At 36.0% G+C, this 22,446-nt stretch overlaps 1 protein-coding gene and 1 non-coding gene across 2 annotated transcripts; both read right to left on the bottom strand.

Annotated features, from left to right (window-relative positions):
* Nucleotides 1–12,858: 12,858 nt before the first annotated feature.
* Nucleotides 12,859–13,682, bottom strand: LOC110937895 (VQ motif-containing protein 4). The gene has a single exon (XM_022180357.2). It carries the CDS (start codon nt 13,613–13,615, stop codon nt 12,980–12,982), a length of 636 nt encoding a protein of 211 aa, XP_022036049.1. The 5' UTR covers nt 13,616–13,682; the 3' UTR covers nt 12,859–12,979.
* A 7,845-nt stretch (nt 13,683–21,527) lies between these two features.
* LOC118491853 lies at nt 21,528–21,634 on the bottom strand. The gene has a single exon (XR_004892298.1). It is a non-coding gene; the product is annotated as a small nucleolar RNA R71 (small nucleolar RNA).
* Nucleotides 21,635–22,446: the final 812 nt, after the last annotated feature.

Raw genomic sequence — 22,446 nt, 5'->3', positions numbered from 1 at the left:
GATTGAGTCTTTGTAATTCTTCAATTACTGCCGGTATGTTGGGGTTTTGTATACAAAATGTGGAACACGTTACCATTGGACAAAGAGTTAGCCAATGTGTAATATGACCCACCAATCAGGATTGACAATACTGAATGAGTAATTGTGTAGATGTAAACATTGTAATCGCTCTCAATACTGTAAATTAATAAAACTCTTCTTGATTAAACTGCGATTCACTCACCAATATTTCCCACTGACAAAATGTTTTTAAACGCGTTTCAGGTTACAAAATGTGAAAGCCAAATAGAAGCCAGCTGGACAGCACTGAAGGCTTGGAAAAGTGGCTATAAAAGTTACCTAAATAAAGAAGATGTTTTATTTCAATAGAATATGGTCTATCCCTATAAATCAGTTTGTAATGAAAACTTGGGTTTTATCCCAATATACTTCTTTATATAAAATGTGGTGTTTTACTCTGATAAAATATTTCCTAACTACGGTCCTGATGAAATTTCCGCTGCCAAATTAATAAACACCGATACCACCAATATTGATTCTCGCGGCTGCCCGTTCCTGGGACAGACAGGGGGCGGGGGTTGCGACATCATCTTTCTCTACCACTGTTACACACACACAAACACTTTCCTCTCACCGAAAACAACCATGCACCTCCGAAAACCTTCATCTCCGCAACACTCCTACTCCTCCATATACCAACCGTTAATGCCCATAACATCACTCGCATTCTCGCAAACTTCCCGGAATTCTCAACTTTCAACAACTACCTCACCATCACACACCTCGCCGACGAAATCAACAGCCGCCAAACCATCACCGTGTGCGCCGTAAACAACGCTGGAATGTCAGATCTATTACGCAAACACCTCTCTATATACAAAATAAAAAAACGTTTATCACTTCACGGATCAATAGGTGGCAAGGTGGGTGGTGGCCGGAGACTCGTTAATGGTCGGAGACTCGTTGGGGGGTTTTTGGGGATTTTTGGTTTTGGGGGTTTTGGCAGGTTTCAAAGTTCCTTAATTTTTTTGGTGGGGTAGTTGCTTCTTGTTGTTGAATTGCAGATCTTGTTGTTGGTGCTTGTATGATTGGAGGCTTGAATAAGAGGTTTTGAGAATAAGAATGAAAGGGGTGGGTGGTGGATTGGTGGTAGTTTCGTAGGTGGGGGTAGTGGGTGGTGGTTGGGAGTGGATGGTGATGGTAGTGGTGGTGGTGTTGGTGTGGGAAGTTTGCAGGTCTTCCTGTGAAGAGTTTCCAGCAGTCGCAGGTGGTGTGGTATGGTGGCGTGGAGTGGATGGTGGTAGAAGGAGGTGGTGGAAGGTGGCATGGAGGATGGTGGCTTAAGGTGGTAGCTGGAGGTGGTTGAGGGTGGTGGCTGGAGAAAGTAGGTGAGAGAGAGATAGAGAGAGAAATGTGGGTTTTCTTAATATACACACATATTTTAACTTTTAAATATTCTTTAAATATAGGGGTAAAAGAACTAAACTAGTAAACTACCCTTTTATGATATGATTTAACAAAAATTTTTAACTGAGTTAGGGTTAAAACACATAACGTGTAGCATTTGAAAACATTAAATACAAAACTTATCAATTTTAAAGGCAAAGGACACCGCCTTAGATTTGGTACAAAGATAAAGAACAAAACTTATAATTAACTCTTATTATTATTATTATTATTATTATTATTATTATTATTATTATTATTATTATTATTAACTATATAACATCATTACAAATGCAAAGTTAATTTGGTGTTTCAATAACAATATTTGGTTTCTGTTAATTAACTAAATACTCAGTGGCGAATTTAGAAAATCCATATTGAGGTAACGTTTCAATAAAAATGGGTAACGAAATCGAAAAAATGTCAATTTTTTTCAAAACTTACACTACCGTCGGAGTGTCAGCGGAGCGTCAAGGGCCAACGGAAGTTACCTCTTCTATCACTCTAGGTCCGCCCCTGTAAATGTTTATATATAGAAACAAAATATATATATATATATATATATATATATATATATATATATATATATATATATATATAAATTATTGTTATAGGTGTTTCGTTTTTATAAACATTTTCTTTAAACTAATCATATATCATCGCCATCATTTAATATCAAAGATGTCATCGGATGATACAAAATGAATGAATTTCCTAAAAAAATGGTCATATTGTCAAATGCTACAAGTGGGGAAGACTAATTTTTAGTTGTGCAAAGAATTATTATCTTTTTTTTAATTAAATAGAAAGTGATTTATGATCTTAATCTTAATAGTTAATATGCATAAACTTATATGGTAAATGTTATGTGGTAAATGAGAGATGATCGTGTAACAAAAATTAAATGTTAAAACATATATTCTTTTTTCTCCCAATGTATTTGATTTTGTAACACCTATGAGTATTAAGGCTAACTGCCGTTAATTAGAAGTTTGAAGAAATTGTTTATAGTTAGATTTTGGCACTATCATTTTTAAGGTGTGTAGTTTCAATTTACATCATTTTACTGTTCTTATTTAAGTTTTGCTATGTTTTGTAGCATAATTTCATTTAGTATATTTGACCCATCATCACTTGAGCAAAGAAATAAAAGACCCAACAACCGTTCTGCCAACGGGTCTGGGTCGATGTTATCGGTTACAGGTACAGGTTTTGGGCCGTCTTCACTGGGCTCTGGGCTGTCTTCACCATCTGGGCTTCCCGATGGGCCACATGCATCATCAGCTAACCTTTAAAACTAAATTTAGAATTATGAGTTATAAATAAATGCTAAAAACTAAAACATCTGTTTATTTTCGGAAACTAAAATAAAATTTATATTTTTTTCTGACGTCACCAAATGGAAAAAAAACGTCTGAGGCATTTTTTTATACCGGTAAAGAAAATGTGTACTAATATATTTTTTTAAAGATGAAAATTAAATATAATATTATATTTTTTATTTAAAGAAATTCCCTACGGATTATTGAGTACACCAATCGTCCTTAAACTTTCAAAGAAACGATGGATGGGAACACCACCAACCACCTATGATGCTGACAAAGTTGTTGGTACTTCCTCGCTAGTTTTAGTCGTGGATGATTTGTCAATAATAAGTCGAATCGGTAATCATCTGCATCGCCAGATTAGGTCATTTGTGAAACTCATTTTTGTAAATGTAGTTATTAGAATTTTAAATGTTACACCATGTATTTTGATCCTAACGTAATCTAATGTTTTCTTTTGTTTTCTTGATATAGAGTAAACCGTCAAAATGATACAAAACTCAAACCTTTTGAATTTGGGTTCTTGTGGTTTTAGTTTTGTTGCCATTTTCATTCAAAATCAAAATTTGGTTAGATTTTTCAGTTAACGTTCAATTTTTTTGTCTTTTTCCTCCCTTTAATGAAGGGCAAAATGATTTTTTAATGTTTTATTATAACAAATTAAAAGGGGGGGAAATGACAAAAAAGATGGATGTTAACTAAAAAATCTGACCAGATTTTGATTTTGGATGAATATGGCAACAAAATTGAACTCACATGAACCCAAATTCAAAGTGTTTGAGTTTTGAATTAAAGTGACAAAAGTGACCAAAACTCATGGACCATTTTGACAGTTTACTCCTTGATATATAATCAGTTAGTTTTAATCAAATAGCATACATGCATCTTTAGTTAATTACAAATGAAAATGGTTGTTATTTTAAATTCTACATCTTCTATACAACTATTTGACGTATTCTTTCTTCTCGATCCATTTTTTTCATTTACTACGTGTTGTATGCTAGTTGATTTATTCAACTCTTTAGTTTAATAAACCTTTCTGTTTATAGATATGACGTGAACAGCTCAATGTGCACATGGTCATTGATCGCGACTATGCACCAAGGTTATCCAAGTCTTCTTTGATGGGGATTTAGTATGTACGAAAACTTGTAGGTAGTGGCATACCTAAATGAAAATTTTATTTGTCACATTTTGAAAATGTGTGGTGAATCGGTGTTACTAATGTGTCAAATTAGTATATTACAAATAAAAACGAGTATCAAATCCATTATAAGTTTATAACACATAAAAAATGTATGCAGTGTCACAACACCAAACTTTGTGTCTAGGTCTGCTAGTGTTGTAGGTTTTCAGGGATACCAATAGATGTGGACTTAATAAAATGTAAATTGTGCTTTAGGTATAGTTCATTTGCCCGCCTGTATCGAAAAAAAAAAAAAAAACTAGAAGGTTGTATAAGCTTTTAATTGCAACCTCTTGATTCTGTTATCGGACTATTGGGACTATTTACGTTACTTGAATCCTTTTATTAAAGAGAGAATCACAAAATAACTATTATTAGTGTGTTATATTTTTATCGGTATGTTATACAGAGATGAGATTCACAAATAAGAGTCGTGTATACTATCTACTTTTACTCATGTTCGTACTTTTTATCAATATTCAACTTTTGTTCATGAATCAAACTCTTAGTCTATGTGTTGTGGGGCTCTATGTTAAAAAAAAATGTGTCACTATGTAGGCCTATTTTTTTTTTTACTATCCACACGAGGAGGGGTATTGGAGTTTTATGTGAAATATGATACTGATTTAAGGTAACTCGAAATGATTGTTTTATACATTAATTAAGAATAATAAAAAATACAAAACTCGCCACATGAACGTGATACTTGCCATGGCAGCGTCCAATAGTGCTAGCTAGATGTGTAATGGTTTAGTGGCGTGAAAGGTGATGGTGTGGAGTGCCTTTTGAGCCCACAAAACCCAACCTTATCCGCATACATATTCGTGTTTGTATTTCACGTATATAATGATTATACTTGAGTGTCGGGCTTAAATCTAGAAACAAAAAGTTTCCCATGTAGGTGAGCAAATTAACCGTCATAACCGACATAACTGAGTCGCTATTAACCGATAACCAACATAACTAATGGTTATGGTTGCGGAACTTTGTATAACTGCTCAATCGGTTATGGTTATGAAATTTTGGTTAACCGATATAACCGAAACCGAACCAAACTTGTAATGTTAAGTTTATATAGTGGATTTATGTTTTACGTAACCATATAGAGGGTTTTTACCAATATAAAAGTATGTTAGTAACAAAATGTTCTTAATGTGGATGCCCTTTATTTTGATTAGGAATTAAAGTGTTATGATCATAATTTTTTTTGTTTGCGAATTACCTAATTAAAAAGAACCCAACATCGGTAGTTAATTAAAAAGTTTAGTCTTGGTTATCTTATAAAAAAGGTTCAAGCTAAGTCCAAACCGTGCACAACCCTATTTATTTTAAACCTTGCTTGGTTACTTAACCGATATTAATCATAACTGACTTTATAACTGATTAACCATAACCGAAGTTTGGTTATGGTTATGGTTACCAAATCCATAACCAAAACTAGCAGTTATGGTTATGATTAATTGTAAAAACCAAACCAACCAATACACACCCCTAAACCATACACATGGAGAAACCTAAAGGTGAGCACCTATTTAATCTTCATTCTTTTGCATTTCAGGTGGATGTTGGTTTCTTCATGTAAAGTGTAAACACTTCATATTTAAATTTGATACTCATAAAATAATTTTTTTTTAAGATTTTGTATCGTATTTCATTTATTTGGTTTGATGGATCATTTGGTTGTTAATCACTAACTAAATTGAGACATTTGTTTCCCTAAACCCCCAATTTTTTTTTTGTTTAAAATACATTTTATTTTTTAATGTAATATCGTCAATATCAATCCACACGAAAAAGGACAATTACAAAGCAATGACAGGTAGTCGGGCAACAAGTTGCGCCGCCACCCCCAAATTAAAATTAAACAAAAAATGAACTACTTAAAATCAAAATCCAAACAATTCTAAAGGGCAAAAAGTGGCATGAAACATATCCATGCTCATTCATCCCTAATGTTGCATCATGTTATACTTATATCTGAATGACTGATTCACCACTAACTTGGTAAGTACAAATGCATACCGGTCATTTGAGATTGTTATCTCTTTGGCTAAGGATGGCTTTTTAAGGTTCGTACTTGACGCCATCAATATGTGGTGTACGTACTTTTATGCTCATGGCTTTGAGCCTTCAATTCTAAAGTGAATGTCGAAGTGATTGAAATAAGTGCATATGGAAGCATCAAAGATATGAAGTGATGTTGGTTGGTTGGTACGTACATTGAAGAAGATTGTGGCACTTTGGATAGGGTACTAATACCTTATCATATTTTTCGCGTCTAACAACTTTAAAGTTTCCGAAATCAGCATAACATACGTGTTGAACGGTAAATATCGATACGAGGGGCCACCTTCAACAGCAGGGGTGAAGTATAGAAGGGTGTGGGGGGAGGCACGACCCTCCGAACTTTTCGCTCAGTAGTGTTATATATGTAGTTTTCGTATAGAAATTTTTGGGTATATACGTTTTCGACCCCCCGGTTATCATAGAAATTTTTGGGTATATACGTTTTCGACCCCCCACCTTCAACAGCAGGGGCGAAGTATAGAAGGGTGGGGGGAGGCCCGACCCCCCGAACTTTTCGCTCAATAGTGTTATATATGTAGTTTTCGTATAGAAATTTTTGGGTATATATGTTTTCGACCCCCCGGTTATCATAGAAATTTTTGGGTATATACGTTTTCGACCCCTCCCCCATATTATTCGGGTCAAGCTTCGTCACTGTTCAACAGTCTCTTGATTTTGAATCTCATATAACTTTCACTAAAATCATTTTCATTGTTTTAGTTTAGTAAAAAGCTTTCAGGATTCAGTTAAAACCACTAAAATCACAAACGTCAAGATCATTGTTTTGAACATGAATACCACTCTAGGATATTATCCCGTTAATCATTTTGTCACAAAGCACAGCAAAATAAAACAATAAACGTGCGGTTGTGGGTTCATATTCTTTTAAGTGCAAAGTAAAGATGAAAGAGCTAAGATGTTGAAAATTTTGCCATTCAAAAAAATAAATAAAATTTATGTGGGTTATTATAGAATTGCTCTCTTGAGGGTGTAAGGAATGCTGAATGCAAGATGCATGCATCTTCATTTTGAGGTAGTATTTACGTTTGTGTATCTTGTAAGTCTGATACTGACATATGATTTCTAAACGATAGAGTTCCTAACTTATGTGCCAACATTGTCATAATTGAGAAATGTGAGTTGCTTATAAGTTTGAAATAGTTGCCAACTAATAATTTTTATGTTTTAAATGTTACATATTGTTTCACCTGTTTTTCTAAGCTATCTTTTTTTTTATATACATTGGAAGTTATACATCGTTTCACCTGTTTTTCTATCTATCGACAATACATATATATTTAGGCATGTAAACAAAATGAACGTTCATGAACTGTTTGTGAACTTTTTCGGCTGAAAGTTTGTTTATATTTATTTAAGCAAATGAACAAACATGAACACACATGTCATTCGTTCATTCATGTTTGTTTCAATTTCAATAAATACATAAATAGTTATTTTATATAAATATAAACATGAAATGAGTTTTCTAACTATTTGTATAAATATAACTAATTGACATTTGGGCTTTCCAATGGAACCTATCGTAATTAATCAATAATTTATATAAAAATGTTACTTTATGTCCGTTTATGTTTGATCATTTATGTTCATTTGTGTTGTTTTATGTTTGCTAAATTATGCCCGTTCAAGTTTGTTTGTTTATGTTGGTTTACATTTGTGAACTGTTTGTTTAAGTTTTAAAAAACGACCATAAACAAATACGAATATGCCCATTTTTAATGAACAAACATGAACAAAAAAACATGTTAGATTATAAATTCGTGTTGGTTAAAGTTAAATGAACAAACACGAATGTGCCTCTATTCATGTGCGTTTAGTTCATTTACAGGCCTGCATATATTATTTAAAGGTAGATTTATTGTTCTAACTAGTAAGTCTAAAAATCAATACAAGAATATGATATAGGCATATAACAAAATGAAAAAAAAAAAGATAAGTACGAAAATATATACTCAAATGATAAAAATAAGGGTAAATTACAGTTTTCGTCCTTTATTTTGTACGGATTACAATGGATGACCTTTAACTTTAATAATTATAACCACAGTCCTTTATTTGGAAACTCATTACACCTTTGGTCCTTTAGCATTAACTAGGTTGAAATTTTAAGTTAAATATGATCAATCAAGGGTAGTTTAGTCATTTTACCAATTAAATTAAAGAAAAAAAATTAAAAACCCAGTTATCTTTTACCTTTTTACATGATTCCACTTTCCCTTTCTTCCTTCACCTTCATCACCATCACCACCAAATCTGCCGCCGCCACCAACACCAGATCCATCACACCACAGCCTCCATCTAGTTCATGATTTAACCGCCACACTCCATCTGCTACAGTAAAAGGGTTATTCTTAATCGTTATCCTCCAACGTCACTGTCGTAACTGATTTTGTCTGATTCGTCTTCTTCTTTTGGAAATTTCACTTTTAATTTATTGTCTGGCGGCGGCGCCATAATATAACAACCCTAACGTAAACCGACACCCTTATAATTTTTCCGACACCCTAATATATTTTAAAATATCCTAATATGTCTGTAAATACACCCCATACGCGAAAATGGGCCTCAAATACATTAAATAGTATTAAAAATAAATAGAAATCAGAATTTTAAGTTTAGGTGGGCCGCGTAAACTTAAGCTTACACTTACGCGGGCCTCGTGAGCCTAAACTGTGGCAAAGCCCGGTGCGGCCACGTGGCCCAACACCCGGCAGGCCTACACATCGACTCAGCCCAGCTATACGTTTGACCAGGGTTGACGCGGGCCACGTAACCCTTGTCTTTGTTTTACGCGGGCCGCGTAAGGACCAGATTTCAGCCCTATATAAGAAGGGCATCGGCCTTCAGTTCCGATCGCTCATTTTCTTTTCTAAATCTCAAAATTCTGATAGTAGGCATAATCTACGGGTATTATACCCCCATAAATAGCGAGGTTCTGCTACGATGTAAGTATTATAACCACTTGAGACGTATTAGATATTCTGCCCGATTGATCTAGGGTTCCGTAACGGCTGTCGTGGTTCTGCCCGACGTAGTCATTGGAATGTCGTCTCGGGGCGGGTATTGCTAATGTTAAAATGGGTTATTATACTAACACACGTGCATTTGTGTAATTTATAGATTATTCCCAGGAAATCCTTACTGAAAACCCTAAAACAGCAATGTGAGTTGATCCACTTTTTGTAAACCTTTTGTTAATTGTTTTTACAAAACCTTAAATACCTTTCCATGCGAAAAACAGTTATTGAGTATTTGTAAGAATACAATTATCGTGGGTATGTTGGGGTTTTGTATACAAAATTTGTTACCACCTGGTCAAGGAGTAACATTTCCACAAGTCAGGTCTGACAGTACCGACGGGTGATAATTGGTATAACTTTGAAACAAATGTAATTGCGAGATCGCCCTCAATACTGTACACTATGAAATGGTTTTACTTAAACTTGATTAAACTGGGATTCACTCACCAGTATTTTCCACTGACAAAATGTTTTTAAAACGCGTTTCAGGTAACAAAATGTGAAAGCCAAATAGAAGCCAGCTGGACAGCACTGAAGGCTTGGAAAAGTGGCAATAAAGTTACCTAAGAATAAAATAGATGTTTTGTTAAATAAAATATGATTTATTCCTATAAAAGTGTGTATACTGAAAACTTGGGTTTTACCCATATGTTTAATGTTATAAAATGTGGTGGTTTACTCTGATAACATATTTCCTAACTACGGTCCTGATGAAAATTTCCGCTGCCAAATTAGACAATAACGTGATACCACCGAAACTGGCTCGCGGTCGCCCGTTCCCGGGGATTAGGATCGGGGGCTGTGACACATAATCCCTTCATCTTCTGTCTTCGATCGATGGTGAAGTGAGTGGAAACATCCCTTCGAACTCTTCAAACTTCTCTGAGTATCCATCTGGTAAATTCAGTTCGCTCATACTTTACTTTGATATTTGGAATGATTTCGATTGTTTGTTGTTGACTTTTTAGTCCATCGTTTTTGAAATTATGGTTATGGTTGATTGAAGTGTTGATTGTTTGTTGTTGACTTTTTAGTCATGTTTTGTAATCTTTGAAATTACAAAAGTGATTGTGATCTTTGAAATTACAGAAGTTAATATACATATTGTCATCCTGGAGCTACCTATTTAGTTTTTTATAGTGGTGTTTTTATTTGAGGATTTGGTTGAATATTGAGTACGAGGCTAAGAGCTAGATGGAGTGTGGTGGTTAAGTCACGAACTAGATGGAGGCCGTGGTGTAACGGATCTGGTGTTGGTGGCGGCGAATTCGGTGGTGGCGGCAAATTTGGTGGTGGTGGTGGTGATGGTGAAGAAAAAAATGAGGAGTGAAATAATGTAAAAAAGTAAGACATAAGTGGGTTTTTAATCTTTTCTTTAATTTAGTTGATAAAATGACTAAACTACTCTTGACTGATAAGACTTAACTTAAAATTTTAACCTAGTTAGTGTTAAAGGACCTAGGGTGTAATGAGTTTTCCAAATAAAGGACTGTGGTTGTAATTATTGAAGTTAAATGTCATCCATTGCAATACGGTACAAACATAAAGGACGAAAACTGTAATTTATCCTAAAAATAAACAAAGTTGATTCCATGATTTTTCATGCTAGATATTAAAGTAAAGCAATCCTAAAATGCATCCGTGACTTTGTTATCCCTTGCACTCCAATTCAACATGTTTCATACTTAAAGGTTCATAAACTTTCTACTCTCCTCTCCTAACATTTTCTTTTATGGAAAACTATTTTGTTTTATTTATTTAATAATGAAACAATATAGAGATAAAGACGCCCAAAAAAAAAAAAAAAAAAAAAAAAAACTAATACTCAATTATTTTGTTTAATAATAATCACATGTTTAATTAAATCCTTATAATCGTATTAAATACGTCTTTTATATTAGTCCACTTGATATGATATATCATATATTAATACGAATGTCAATTTAATGCAATTGTCGCAATTGTTTATCAGTCAAAAATATAGTGCTCGATCATATTTGTTAATCCTTGCTCATATAAGTAATGGGTGACGGTGTGTATGTATGTATATTGACTTTTTTTTTATCATACGAAGATTTGAGCTCTCACCACCCTTAGTTAGCAAACATATAGATAATTATTTAATTAGTCATTACAAATAACAAAAATCAAAAGTACAACAATTCAAAATTAGAAAAAAGGGTTGCTTTATAAATAAAAATATGTCCATAGCATCATTTCATTTTCTTAACATACATGATATAAGATCTCTTATATATACATTAATCTAGACACGTTCGATGCATAACAAACTTTAAGTAAATAATCACGAATATCATATGACACACTTGTATAGAGTGTCATCTTGATTCTACGAGAGAGAAAAGAAAGTTTATGAAATAGTTACATAACTGTCTGTTTTATGTGTAACAACTAAAATAAATTTTAGTTTAATTATGTGTAAATCACCCTTTGGAAAACCCAAATACCAGTGTTAATGCTATTTTCTTATAACATTAGTGAATGTAGAATGAGCCCCAGCTATATAACAAATTATTATGTTTCTCTCATACCTATATTATCGGTTTGAAAACATATATTAAATAGCGTTAAATAACATCCATCAAATTGGAATAATAAAAATAGTGTTTTTCGATCTAGACTAAAACTTTATAATAGATTTTAAAATACATATCTGCATACTTTATGATAGAATAATTCATATTCATATTATAATGTATAAAGAAATGTTGTATATTTAAGATAAGTTAAAATAAGTTATATTTTCTAGATCACAAGCAAGAGAAGCAAATAGTGGGCACTTTTGTCCTGGCATCTCCTTCGTCATCAAAAGAGTCAAGATTCGACAACCATTTCTTTACAATTTCTCTGTCAAGTGACAGCTCTCACATTTTTCACGACATCCAACCCATCTAATTACACTAACAAGCTTGACTTTTTACTCTTGTAAATATATTTTAATCTATACCATATTAATTAATTAACAAAAATATTACATTTTTTTCTATCTTTTTTAATGAATTTAAAGAGTTTTTGTCAAGTACAAAATCACACATTATTTAGTTAAAATATAACATATTATGTCATTTATATAGTATAATCGTAGAACGCCTTATATCAGCTATATACATGTGTATATTATCAGGTATACACGTTTATCGACTTATATTATTAAAATTATTTGTTTGGTAGCCTAGTACTTTAAATTTCATCTTAAACACTCCTTAAAACCAACTTTAAATACAAAATATTTAACTAGATTTTTAATAGTTCTACAATTTTAATATGCTATTTATTGTCATTTACAAGATTATATATTATTATGTTAATAAATGCATTTTTGGCGTGTATCAAGCAATCATGTGCATATCGCTTAACACCATATACGTCCTGTCGTTTTAAACTCGTAATTTTTTTAAACTAATCTCACACCAAAAAAAAAAAGTGAAATTCAAGTTTCTAATCACTAACTTCTACTCAATACCGACCAAGTTCTTTTCTTATTCCTTAACATTGCTATATTTTAGTCATTTGTTAAGATAAAACTAAGTTTTTGACGGATAGACTTTTCAACTCGATAAACGATGTATAATATAAGAGTTGGATAAAATTAAAGGTATGTGAGTTAATAATCACATTGGAAAATGGTTGAAAAACAAGATATTCGTTTTCATTGTCATGTGTCACCTACGTTTCTACCAAATGTTAATTTGGATATTCGAAACCTCATTGTCAACTCTAAATTTAAATTTAAATAAAACATTAAACAACAAAAATAATAAAAAAAAATAACTATCCATAGTAACAATGTAACATCCAATTAAAATTAAAATCATCATATCATTATTAATAAAATAACTAAGGTTAAAACTTAAAACTAATGTACAACAAAACACAACAAAAAGTACCATCCATCACTCAACATCAAGAACTCTCGGCGAAGTCAACGGAAACAACGTCAACAATTGCGGCTCAGCCTCTCTCCTCGGAGTACTCACCGGCGACGGATGCAAATAAAACCCTTTTTCCGCAATCGCTTTTTCCTCAGCCCCAACGTCCAAATTCGGGCTCCCATCAGTCACCGGCGACCGGTTAAACGGATCAAAAGTAAGCGGTGTCACCGGACTCAGCACCAGTTTCGGAAAATCAAGCAAACTCGGCGACAAAATCTCCACCGGATTATAATTCCGGGGAGACCCAGAACACCCACCAAGTGTTTGTGAAAATGTCCCACTGGGGTTTGCGAAACCGGGGACCAACGGGCTGATCTTGAAGTTTTTTAAACTGTTTCTTCGTTCGTATAGCTTTGAGGGTTTTTTGTTTGGGCCGGTTTTCATGGGTGGGATCGGGTTTTTGGGTGGTGGGTCGGGTCGGGTGGTGGTGGAGGCTTGTTTGACTGTTTCGGATGATCCGGTTAGCATTTGAACTACTTGTTTGAAAGAAGTGGTGTCGGCTTGAACGAAGGTTGTTGGGTATGGGTTGTTCGGGTCGGAGATTGTGACCGGAGTTGGCGGCGGCGATGGGTGATGGGTCGCCGGAGAATTCTCCATTTCAAGAGAGAAAAATATCTTCAAGAGAGAGAGAGGGGGTGACTGAAATGTAAAGAAGACGAAAAGATTATATATACACACACATATACATATACATTTATTATTATTATTTTTTTTCTAAATGTGATGACTTTTTTTTTTTTTTTTTTATAGTGTGGCATATGTGCTCTTTCATTTTTATCTAGCTAAAAGACTTGATGTAGGCGACCTTTTATATATTTATCTCTTCCTTAAACCACACATTTCACATTTTGACACTAAATAATAATAGGATTATGTCTTCACCTTTTATTTTATTTATGTCACCTCTTTTGGTGTTTCTCCATTGTGCACATCTAGTATGCATCCATTGATTAAAAATATCATATTAGGTCATCTTCTTCGATATTCGGGATTAAAGTTACGCAAAATGTTTAATGACGAATATTCTATGTTCACTAACATTACTTTTTTTCCTTTGTTTTTACATATTATCATTGTTCTTTTTTTTTTTTCTATAAAATTAAATGCTATTTTACTTCTTATGATTTTGGTCATTTTGTCAGTTTAATACAAAAGTTTCATTTTTCGCCTATAGGTCCAAAAAGTCCAAAAATGTTTCACCATTGCCATTTTAGTCCACTAGGTTAAATTCATTCATTTTTCTCTTAACAAGAAGGGCAATTCGGTCATTTTGTATGGCTGAATTGTCCTTCTAGTTAACAAAATTACATATAAAATGTCCGAATTGCTCTTCTTGTTAACATAAAAAAATGGATGAAGTTAACCAAGTGAACTAAAATGATAACGGTGAAACATTTTTGGACCCACATACAAAAAATGAAACCTTTGGACTAAACTGACAAAATGACACAAACCACATGGACTAAAATGGCATTTAACTCTATTATTTATTTTGTAACCCTTATTTTTTAAACACACCGTTTAAAATCAATAGTGTTATTACAAATGACGTCTTTTTTATATAAAGACAATTATATTTTGTTTAAAGTTTACAGGTTGCATGCTATTCATAGCCCTAAGTAGTTGTCATTGTTGATCCAAGTAGATGTAGGGTGTTCACAATTCAATTCGTCGGTTTTGTATAAAAATGTAGATCGTACTGCTAGTTACGTTTCATGGAACAACAACTAAACCAGGCAAATTGGGTAGGATGATCAGACCGGCCGTTTGTGTAGTTTAAGGATTCGTTTTTACCAGTTTGCTGGTTCAAACATATATATTTTTTTTGTTTCAAAGTTAGTAACCTAAATATTTAAAATGTTACAAATGGTTTAAAAAATAATGTAATTACATTAATATATATAGTTTTTTTGTGATGACAATGCTTACATTCTCCTAAATGACACCAAATAAATTCTAAACTATTTGTTGCTTGGGATTAAACCCAAGAACTCCTACTAAAAGGCAAGATCCTCTATCAAGTGAGCTAGCCTTACGTTGGCTTAATATATATGGTTAAACGACATGTTCCATTGAGTTAAAAAACGCTTATGCACTCATTAATTAATCATAAAGATTAAACTTTAGAAGAAATCAAAATGAAGTTAACTAATTTTCTTGTCATTAGAAACAAGGTTAAAAAGTATGGAATCGTGCTTCGAGGTGTTTTCTCTTCGTCTCACAAGACGAACCAAGGTGTAGACCTGAGACGAAATTAGAATATAGATAAAAAATAATAATATGTTTCATAAAATAGAAAATACTAACTAATTTTATCATTAGATTCATCAAAAATATATAAAAAAACACATAAAAATGTTTGAAACTGAGAGAAAAAGTAAAAAAACTTCAAAATCCTCCGAGACGTCATGAGGCCAGCTTTTTTTAGCACCTCATACCTATGAGGCGAGCTGAGGTGTATGTACAAATAACCTCCCTGAGGTGTCGCCTCAAACTTGCTTTTTGGGCGCCTCGCATTAAGGTGCACGCCTGAGCTGTTTTTTTAAACCATGATTAGAAAATTAATTTTATTAAAAAAATCCTATAAGGGTATACGGTGTGGTGCAGCAAAGGGAAGTGGCAAAGTGGTTTGACGCGCGGCAACATCGCCGCCAACCCCTTTGCCGCGTCGGTTTGTTTGTCGCTCGGTGACATATTGCCGATCGGGAACATGAGAGAGTGAGGGCAGTGAGAGAGAGAGGGGATATTGTGGGTGGGGCCCATTCCTATCTCAACCAATCACAATTTTTTCCTTTTTTAAAAAAAAATAGTTTACTTCACCAAGTGTTTAAACCATTGGCAACACTTTTCACCAAAGTTTAAACACTTTTGACTGATTCATGGCGCACTCTGATTGATCGGTTTTTTGGTTTGCCACTTCAAAGTGTTTAACCACTCCTTACAGCCTAATGCATCTTAAATGTGATTTATCCCCTTGATACATCATATTTTTTACCTGATAAAGCCCGAGTACTTCTTCACATGTGTTGTGTTGTTGAGTACAAGATAATATTTCATCTATGATCTATGAAATGACTCTGTGGGATCCAGTGGATCTATTCCCTTACGCGCTAATTAAAAACGTGAGAGTTACGTGTTGGATGGTGACTTGTGACGGCGGTGACGTTGAGCAATGAGCACGGTAGGATCTCCACACGCGCTATTGGAGGGGGTGGTTAATAGGGAGTTGAAAAGGGCAATTGGTTCATGCCTAGGAATTTCAGCCACCGAGATGTGAAGTGTGGTTCCGGTGTTGGGACCAAGTTTAACACATAGTCAAACAAGGTTCCCTTTTTTATACATATTTTAGAACGTGGGGTATGGTGGGGTGGGGGGTTGAAGGCGTGGCCCGATGCGTGACTTGGTTGGGTTTCGCTGAGCTAATCCACATTAAAGACGGTATAATGGAGCGGGGGTTTGGGGCGTGGCCAGCCCAAACCTCCATATTTATATTTTTTTATAAACAAATTTAAATTTTTTAATAATGTCTTTTAAATAAAGAAAATTACATAAAAAATTTCTACTGTTTGTAAGGGTGCACGGGGCACCCTCGGGGACTCCATTCGGGGACCATTTTTGCCGTGCGGGAAGGTGCCGCCATCCAAGAGGGGAGGCAAATCGGGGAGGGTGTGAGGAGAGTGTTCACCGAAGAAGGAGAGAGGAGATGGTGGGGCCACCCGCATTTTCAACCAATCAAAAATTTTTTTTTTTTAATAAAAAACAATTCCCCTAAGAGGGGTGCACCCCGTACGTTTTTGGACAAGAGGGAAGTTATAGAGGGGAAATGACATGGCAACGTATGATTGGGTTAAAAAAAGTTTCCCCTCACCTCATTAGGGGTGCCCCCTTCACCCTAATATTTTTTCTCTCTCTTCTCTCGTCTCCAATATTAGTTCAAACTCTTCACTTGATAGGTGATCGATGGACTGGGCTAGATATTTCATATAGTCCTCCAACTATTGATCGCGTGCATCCGATGGGTTTGGATGCGGAAGGACCATCGATGGGGGGTTGAGTTTCGGTATGGGAAAGGTTGATGGGTGTTTGTGAAAGGTTGATGGGCGTTTGTGGAATCGGGCTAGGTATAGAATCGTCGGTGTGAGGGAAGTTAGTATACAAACGATTCGAGAGAAACGATGCGTAACCAGCCATATCCGGCATAGGGTAGTGTATTAAAAAGGGAGCAATTGGACGATTGGATGGTGGGCTAGGTGTTTCTTGTAATGCCCACGGATTATTCGGGTCAAAACCACGATTATGAAGATTCATTTTTCGTATTGTGGTTGGATGTTTTTTTTTTTAAATAAGATAGAGATGATTATAGAAGAGGCGGAATAATTTTGGTAAAAAAATGAATAGAAGTGTGAGTTTGTTAGTGAAAAATTAATTTTTTTTTACATATAGCCGTTGGCCAACGGCTACTTCTCTTGGCCAATGAGATCCTGCCATGTCATCTTGATAGCCCCGCCCAACGCCCGAGCTGAAACCCCCGCCCAAGGGGCCACGCCGAAACCCAAACCCACCCGGGGTGGTGACTTGGGCGTTTGTACCCAACCCAGGTGTCACGGCCCCGACCCGGTTTGACCCGTTTCAGGAGCCGCGGGACAGAAATCCCGTGATATTTTAATTATGTGATTTTATTTAGCAGCGGAAGTTTATTTATCGCCAGGATCGTTTTAAAGCTAAAAACTTTTCCCGATTATTTTATTTCACAATTCGGGATAAAACCCCGATAATTTACAATAATAAGGTTTTACTGAGAAATCCTTATTTTTACGAAACGTATTTCTTTATTTTATAATGAGCCACTATTTTAAGCCTGCACTGCTTCCCAGCACTTTTCCTGAATTACAATAGATCACCTGAAACATGTTTGAAAAAGGTTTTGTGAGCGGGGAAATACTGAGTGAATCATTCAGTTTACTGAAACGACACATTTGTTATAATTCACAGTATTAAGAGTTTTTACATATGTTTATTATCTACCAACTACCCACAGTATTTGTCACTTGACCGGATCTGTGACTGTGGTCATATCACCATTGGCTGCCCCAATGAATGACGTATATCACTTAATTTTAGGTTCGCCCACCTAATGTGATTAAAACTGTAGTAATGTACATAATACCCCACATACTGGCTGTAATTTGGTGATTACATAAACTTAATCACTGTAATTATAACTTTGAAAATAATTTGGAGTATTGTAAAACAGTTGATAAAAAGAGAATGACTCACATTGCAGATTTAACACAGACAGAATATGATTTAGCCTGGTTAACCTAATTTCAATAATAATGCACACAAAACTGGGTTAGTGATCAATACAGCAGTCACGATAACTCACGAAATCAAATTCTCACAATGAACGACAAAGTGCAATACTTAAACATTCATCGATTTAACGACGAATGACAAAGTATAACCCAATGTGGGCGGCACTTAAACATTCTTTGGATATATTGATCTCGGAAAATGAATCGTAATAGCGATCGAGTAATTACCCTGTTTTGCGGCAGCGATTCGAGTGCAGTGTGTGTTTAATTGTAGTATTTCTGTGCTAATTCGACGTATACAGAAAGTTGGGACGTCGTTTCAACTTCTAAAAGCTACTGCCAAGGTCGGCTATTTATAGTGAATTTTGGGACACTCTTACGACCGTATGGCATTTCCCCTTACGGTCCGTAAGGGGTGCAGTCTATTTATGTAGACTTGCTGGCTACGGGACTAGCTTGTATGACTCACTTTTAAATTCAGTGTTAGTATGTACAACGCAATTTTTGTTGATAATTATCAATTAGGGTTTACCCCCTTGAGTTTTAGGGGCCCTGATCCTGATTCCGATTATTCCGGAAATTTTAGGGTTAGTGCAGAATTACTTGGGTGTCTCAATTAGGGTTCCCTTATTGACTAATTATCATTCTAATTATAAATTTTAATGAGAGTTGTTACATCCTCCCTACCTTAAGAAAAATCTCGTCCTCGAGATTCATTGAAATAGATGAGGGTATTTCCGCTTCATTTCTGACTCCAGTTCCCAAGTATATTCTGGTCCTCTCTTTGAATTTCATTTGACTTTCACCAGTACTAGTCGCTTGTGTTTGAGAAACTTGAATTTCTTATCTTCTATTTGTAAGGGTTTCTCTATGAATTTCAGTTTTTCATTTACCTCTATGTCTTGAAGAGGTACTTGATATGTTTATAATTACACATATTTTTTGTATCGAATTCCTTACATTCTGATGATTTTGGAAGTGATTTTCTCGCGATTTGGATACTTAATTGTTTAAATTATGGATTTGCAGGAATTGATGATGAACCTGCCAATTTCGCGGTGAAAATGGAAGGAAAATGGTGCAGCGAAAGGAACACGGAAAGACGTGTCGGAAAAGCAAGAAAAAAATAAAATAATGTTGTACAGGACCCTTTACGGACCGTAAGACCTGGTCTTTACGGTCCGCAAGGAGGAGGCGCGCACCCGGATTGCCCTAGTCCCTTACGGACCGCAAGCCTTTAACCATACGGTCCGTAAGGTTGTCTTATTTCGCAAAAAAAATTATAAAACCAAGGCAGCCGATTAGGGTTTGATCATTCGGCAACCAGACGGCATTGGAGCATATTGGGGCGATTTTGGAGCATCTTGAAGCTGTGCAAAGGTCTTGGAAGCTTTCGGTTCGAGTTTGGAGCGTATCAGGTTCGTTAAACATTGGTTTTTCGGTTTCTTTTCGCTTTGAACTATGATTTCAGTTTGTTTCAGACTTTGTATTGTTGAATTCTTGAATATTATGAGTAGCTAAACTTCACAACTACCTAGGTTTTGATGAACTAGTTGATTGTAATGCGTTTATGACTTGATTTCGGTTATTTGATGTGATTTACATAACTTGTCTTTGATATTAATCTTGATATTGCATGTTGGTGTGTTTTGATTGATTTTTGGTTGATGAATTCAGCGGTTTAGGCACGAAGAAATTCCCCCTAGACTTAGAGTTTAATTTGAATCGTTGATCTTAGGGTTTTCGGTTTGAGTATTATGTTGAGAAATTAACCAATTCAACTAATAATTAAAATTGATTTACTAAAACGTGCATCCTCATCTTGTGACTCGAAAGACGATTAGGGTGAGCTAGGTTATTAGCTAATTATTGGTGTGTAGATTGGGTGACCGATAGCTCGGGCTCGTTTATTGCATCGTAATTAGGGTTTCCTAGGATTTCGGTTATCTAAGTTAGGTTTGCTTTGCGATTTTGGGATCCTCTCTCAACATCACTGTTTCTGAGGTCAAAAGGGTTCTATTTTCGTAGGATTTGGTATCGATAGCTCGAGCCGGTCCGTTCTAGCACTTCACATTTAGTCTTGCTTTCTCACTTGGGACATCTCTAGCGAGGGGTCAATTGAGGGAAATAGATATTTAACCGTTATCACTGTCACAGTAGCATTGCATGATTCTAGGGATTCTATGCCTAGGTAGTCTTTATCTCATATATATTTGATCACAGTTTGCTCGTATTCTTGCCTCGTTTGTTTGCTTTGTTTCGTACGTTCTGTTTATTTCATTTAGTTATTATTACAATATATTTCAAAACAAATCCAAAAGTTGACTATTTACTCGATAGAGGTTTAGTATCTAAAGTTTGCATACAGTGTCCACGGATTGATATCCGGTCTTACCATCTACACTACACTACGACCGGTACACTTGCCGATTGTGTGTGGTTTAGGTTGTGATTCCATTTTAAAACTTGTCCGAATTTAATATATACATTTTCACACATCAAGTTTTTGGCGCCGTTGCCGGGGACACTGGCACTTTAGAGAACGACCCGAGTCGTCTATTTAGTTGTTTATTTGCTTTAATAGATTTCCATTGCCTTTAGGTGCCTTTTGCTTGCAATTTGTGCCCTTAGGGTTAGATTTGCTTTAGTACTTAGTTTAGTAATCTTTTCGTTTTATGCGCCATACTCGTTCACAGGGGCCACCTTCGTTTGCTGCTTCGTCTGAGCCCGAGCGAGATTTCCACGAGCGCCTTCGCACTTCCCGAGCTAGTCAGGTACACACTTCCTCTTCTGCTTTTACTATGGGTGACAACGAAGGCCCAGCTAGGAGAGTCGTCGCAGACTATGCCAGGCCGAACGCGGCCAATGCTCGATCCAGCATCACCCGCCCTGCTATTGCTGTCAATAGCTGGCAGATTCCACCCCAGATCATCTCGATGGTTACGAACACCGTCCAGTTTCATGGGTTACCTTTCGAGGTCCCAAATGTTCACATCTCTCGTTTTTCAGCTATCTGTGACACATTTCAGGAGCAAGGCGTTAGCGAGGACGCCTGCAAGTTACGTCTTTTCCCATTCTCACTCACTGATCGAGCTCATGCTTGGTTAGAGTCTCTTCCTGCTGGATCCATTACTACCTGGGCTGGGATGCGAGAGAAATTCTTAGGCAAATATTTTCCTCCCTCTAAAACCGCTCGTCTGAGGAGCATGATTCAGGAGTTTCGTCAGAAGGAAGGAGAGTCATTTTACGAGACATGGGAGCGCTTCAAGGAGTTGTTGGTTAAATGTCCACATCACGGGTTTGAGAATTGGGCGCTAGTTGAGAAGTTCTACCATGGAGTGACGCCTGCTACCAGGAATATGCTGAACACTACTGCTGGCGGCAATCTGATGACCGCCAAGACCCCAGATGAGTGTACCGAGATGTTTGAGGACATCGCGATGAGTAGCTATGAGTTTCCCGAGTCTAGAGATTCGTCTGCTGCACAGAGAGGCGTGCATAAGGTTGACACTACCACCTCTATGCAAGCCCAGATCGAGGCCTTACAGAAACAGGTGAAGGAGATGCAGATGAAGAAAGAGCAGCTATGCGAGATATGCACAGGGAAGCATGACACAGCCGTGTGTCCTATAGCCCTGAGGAGTCACCAGAGCAGGTAGAGTTTGTGGGTAATCGGAATCAAGGAAATTTCGGGGAGCGTTACAATTCGAACTGGAAGAACCACCCGAATTTCAGCTGGAAGAACAACAACCCACCGGGGTTTCAGCCGCGTCAGAGTTTGTTTCAGGACGCAGGAGCAGGAGCAGGGGCGAGTTCGGGTACTAAAAACCCGACGATAGAGGAGATGCTGAGGCAAAACCAGGAGACGTTAGCTAAGCAGACGCAGTTGCTCACACAGTTTATCACGCGAGAGGATACTCGACATCAGGAGACACAGTCGAGGTTCATGGAGCACGAGACCTTCATGAAGAGTCAGAGCACTGCACTACAAAACCTGGAGAGGACAGTGGGTTCGCTGGCCGATCAGCTGAACCATAGACCTCAAGGTGGTCTCCCTAGTAGCACTGTTGGGAATCCGAACGCCACTGCGAAGGCTGTTACCACTAGGAGCGG

Source organism: Helianthus annuus, chromosome 4 (genome assembly GCF_002127325.2).
Source record: "Helianthus annuus cultivar XRQ/B chromosome 4, HanXRQr2.0-SUNRISE, whole genome shotgun sequence".
Lineage (NCBI taxonomy): Eukaryota > Viridiplantae > Streptophyta > Magnoliopsida > Asterales > Asteraceae > Helianthus > Helianthus annuus.
This window is presented reverse-complemented; position numbering and strand designations above follow the sequence as displayed.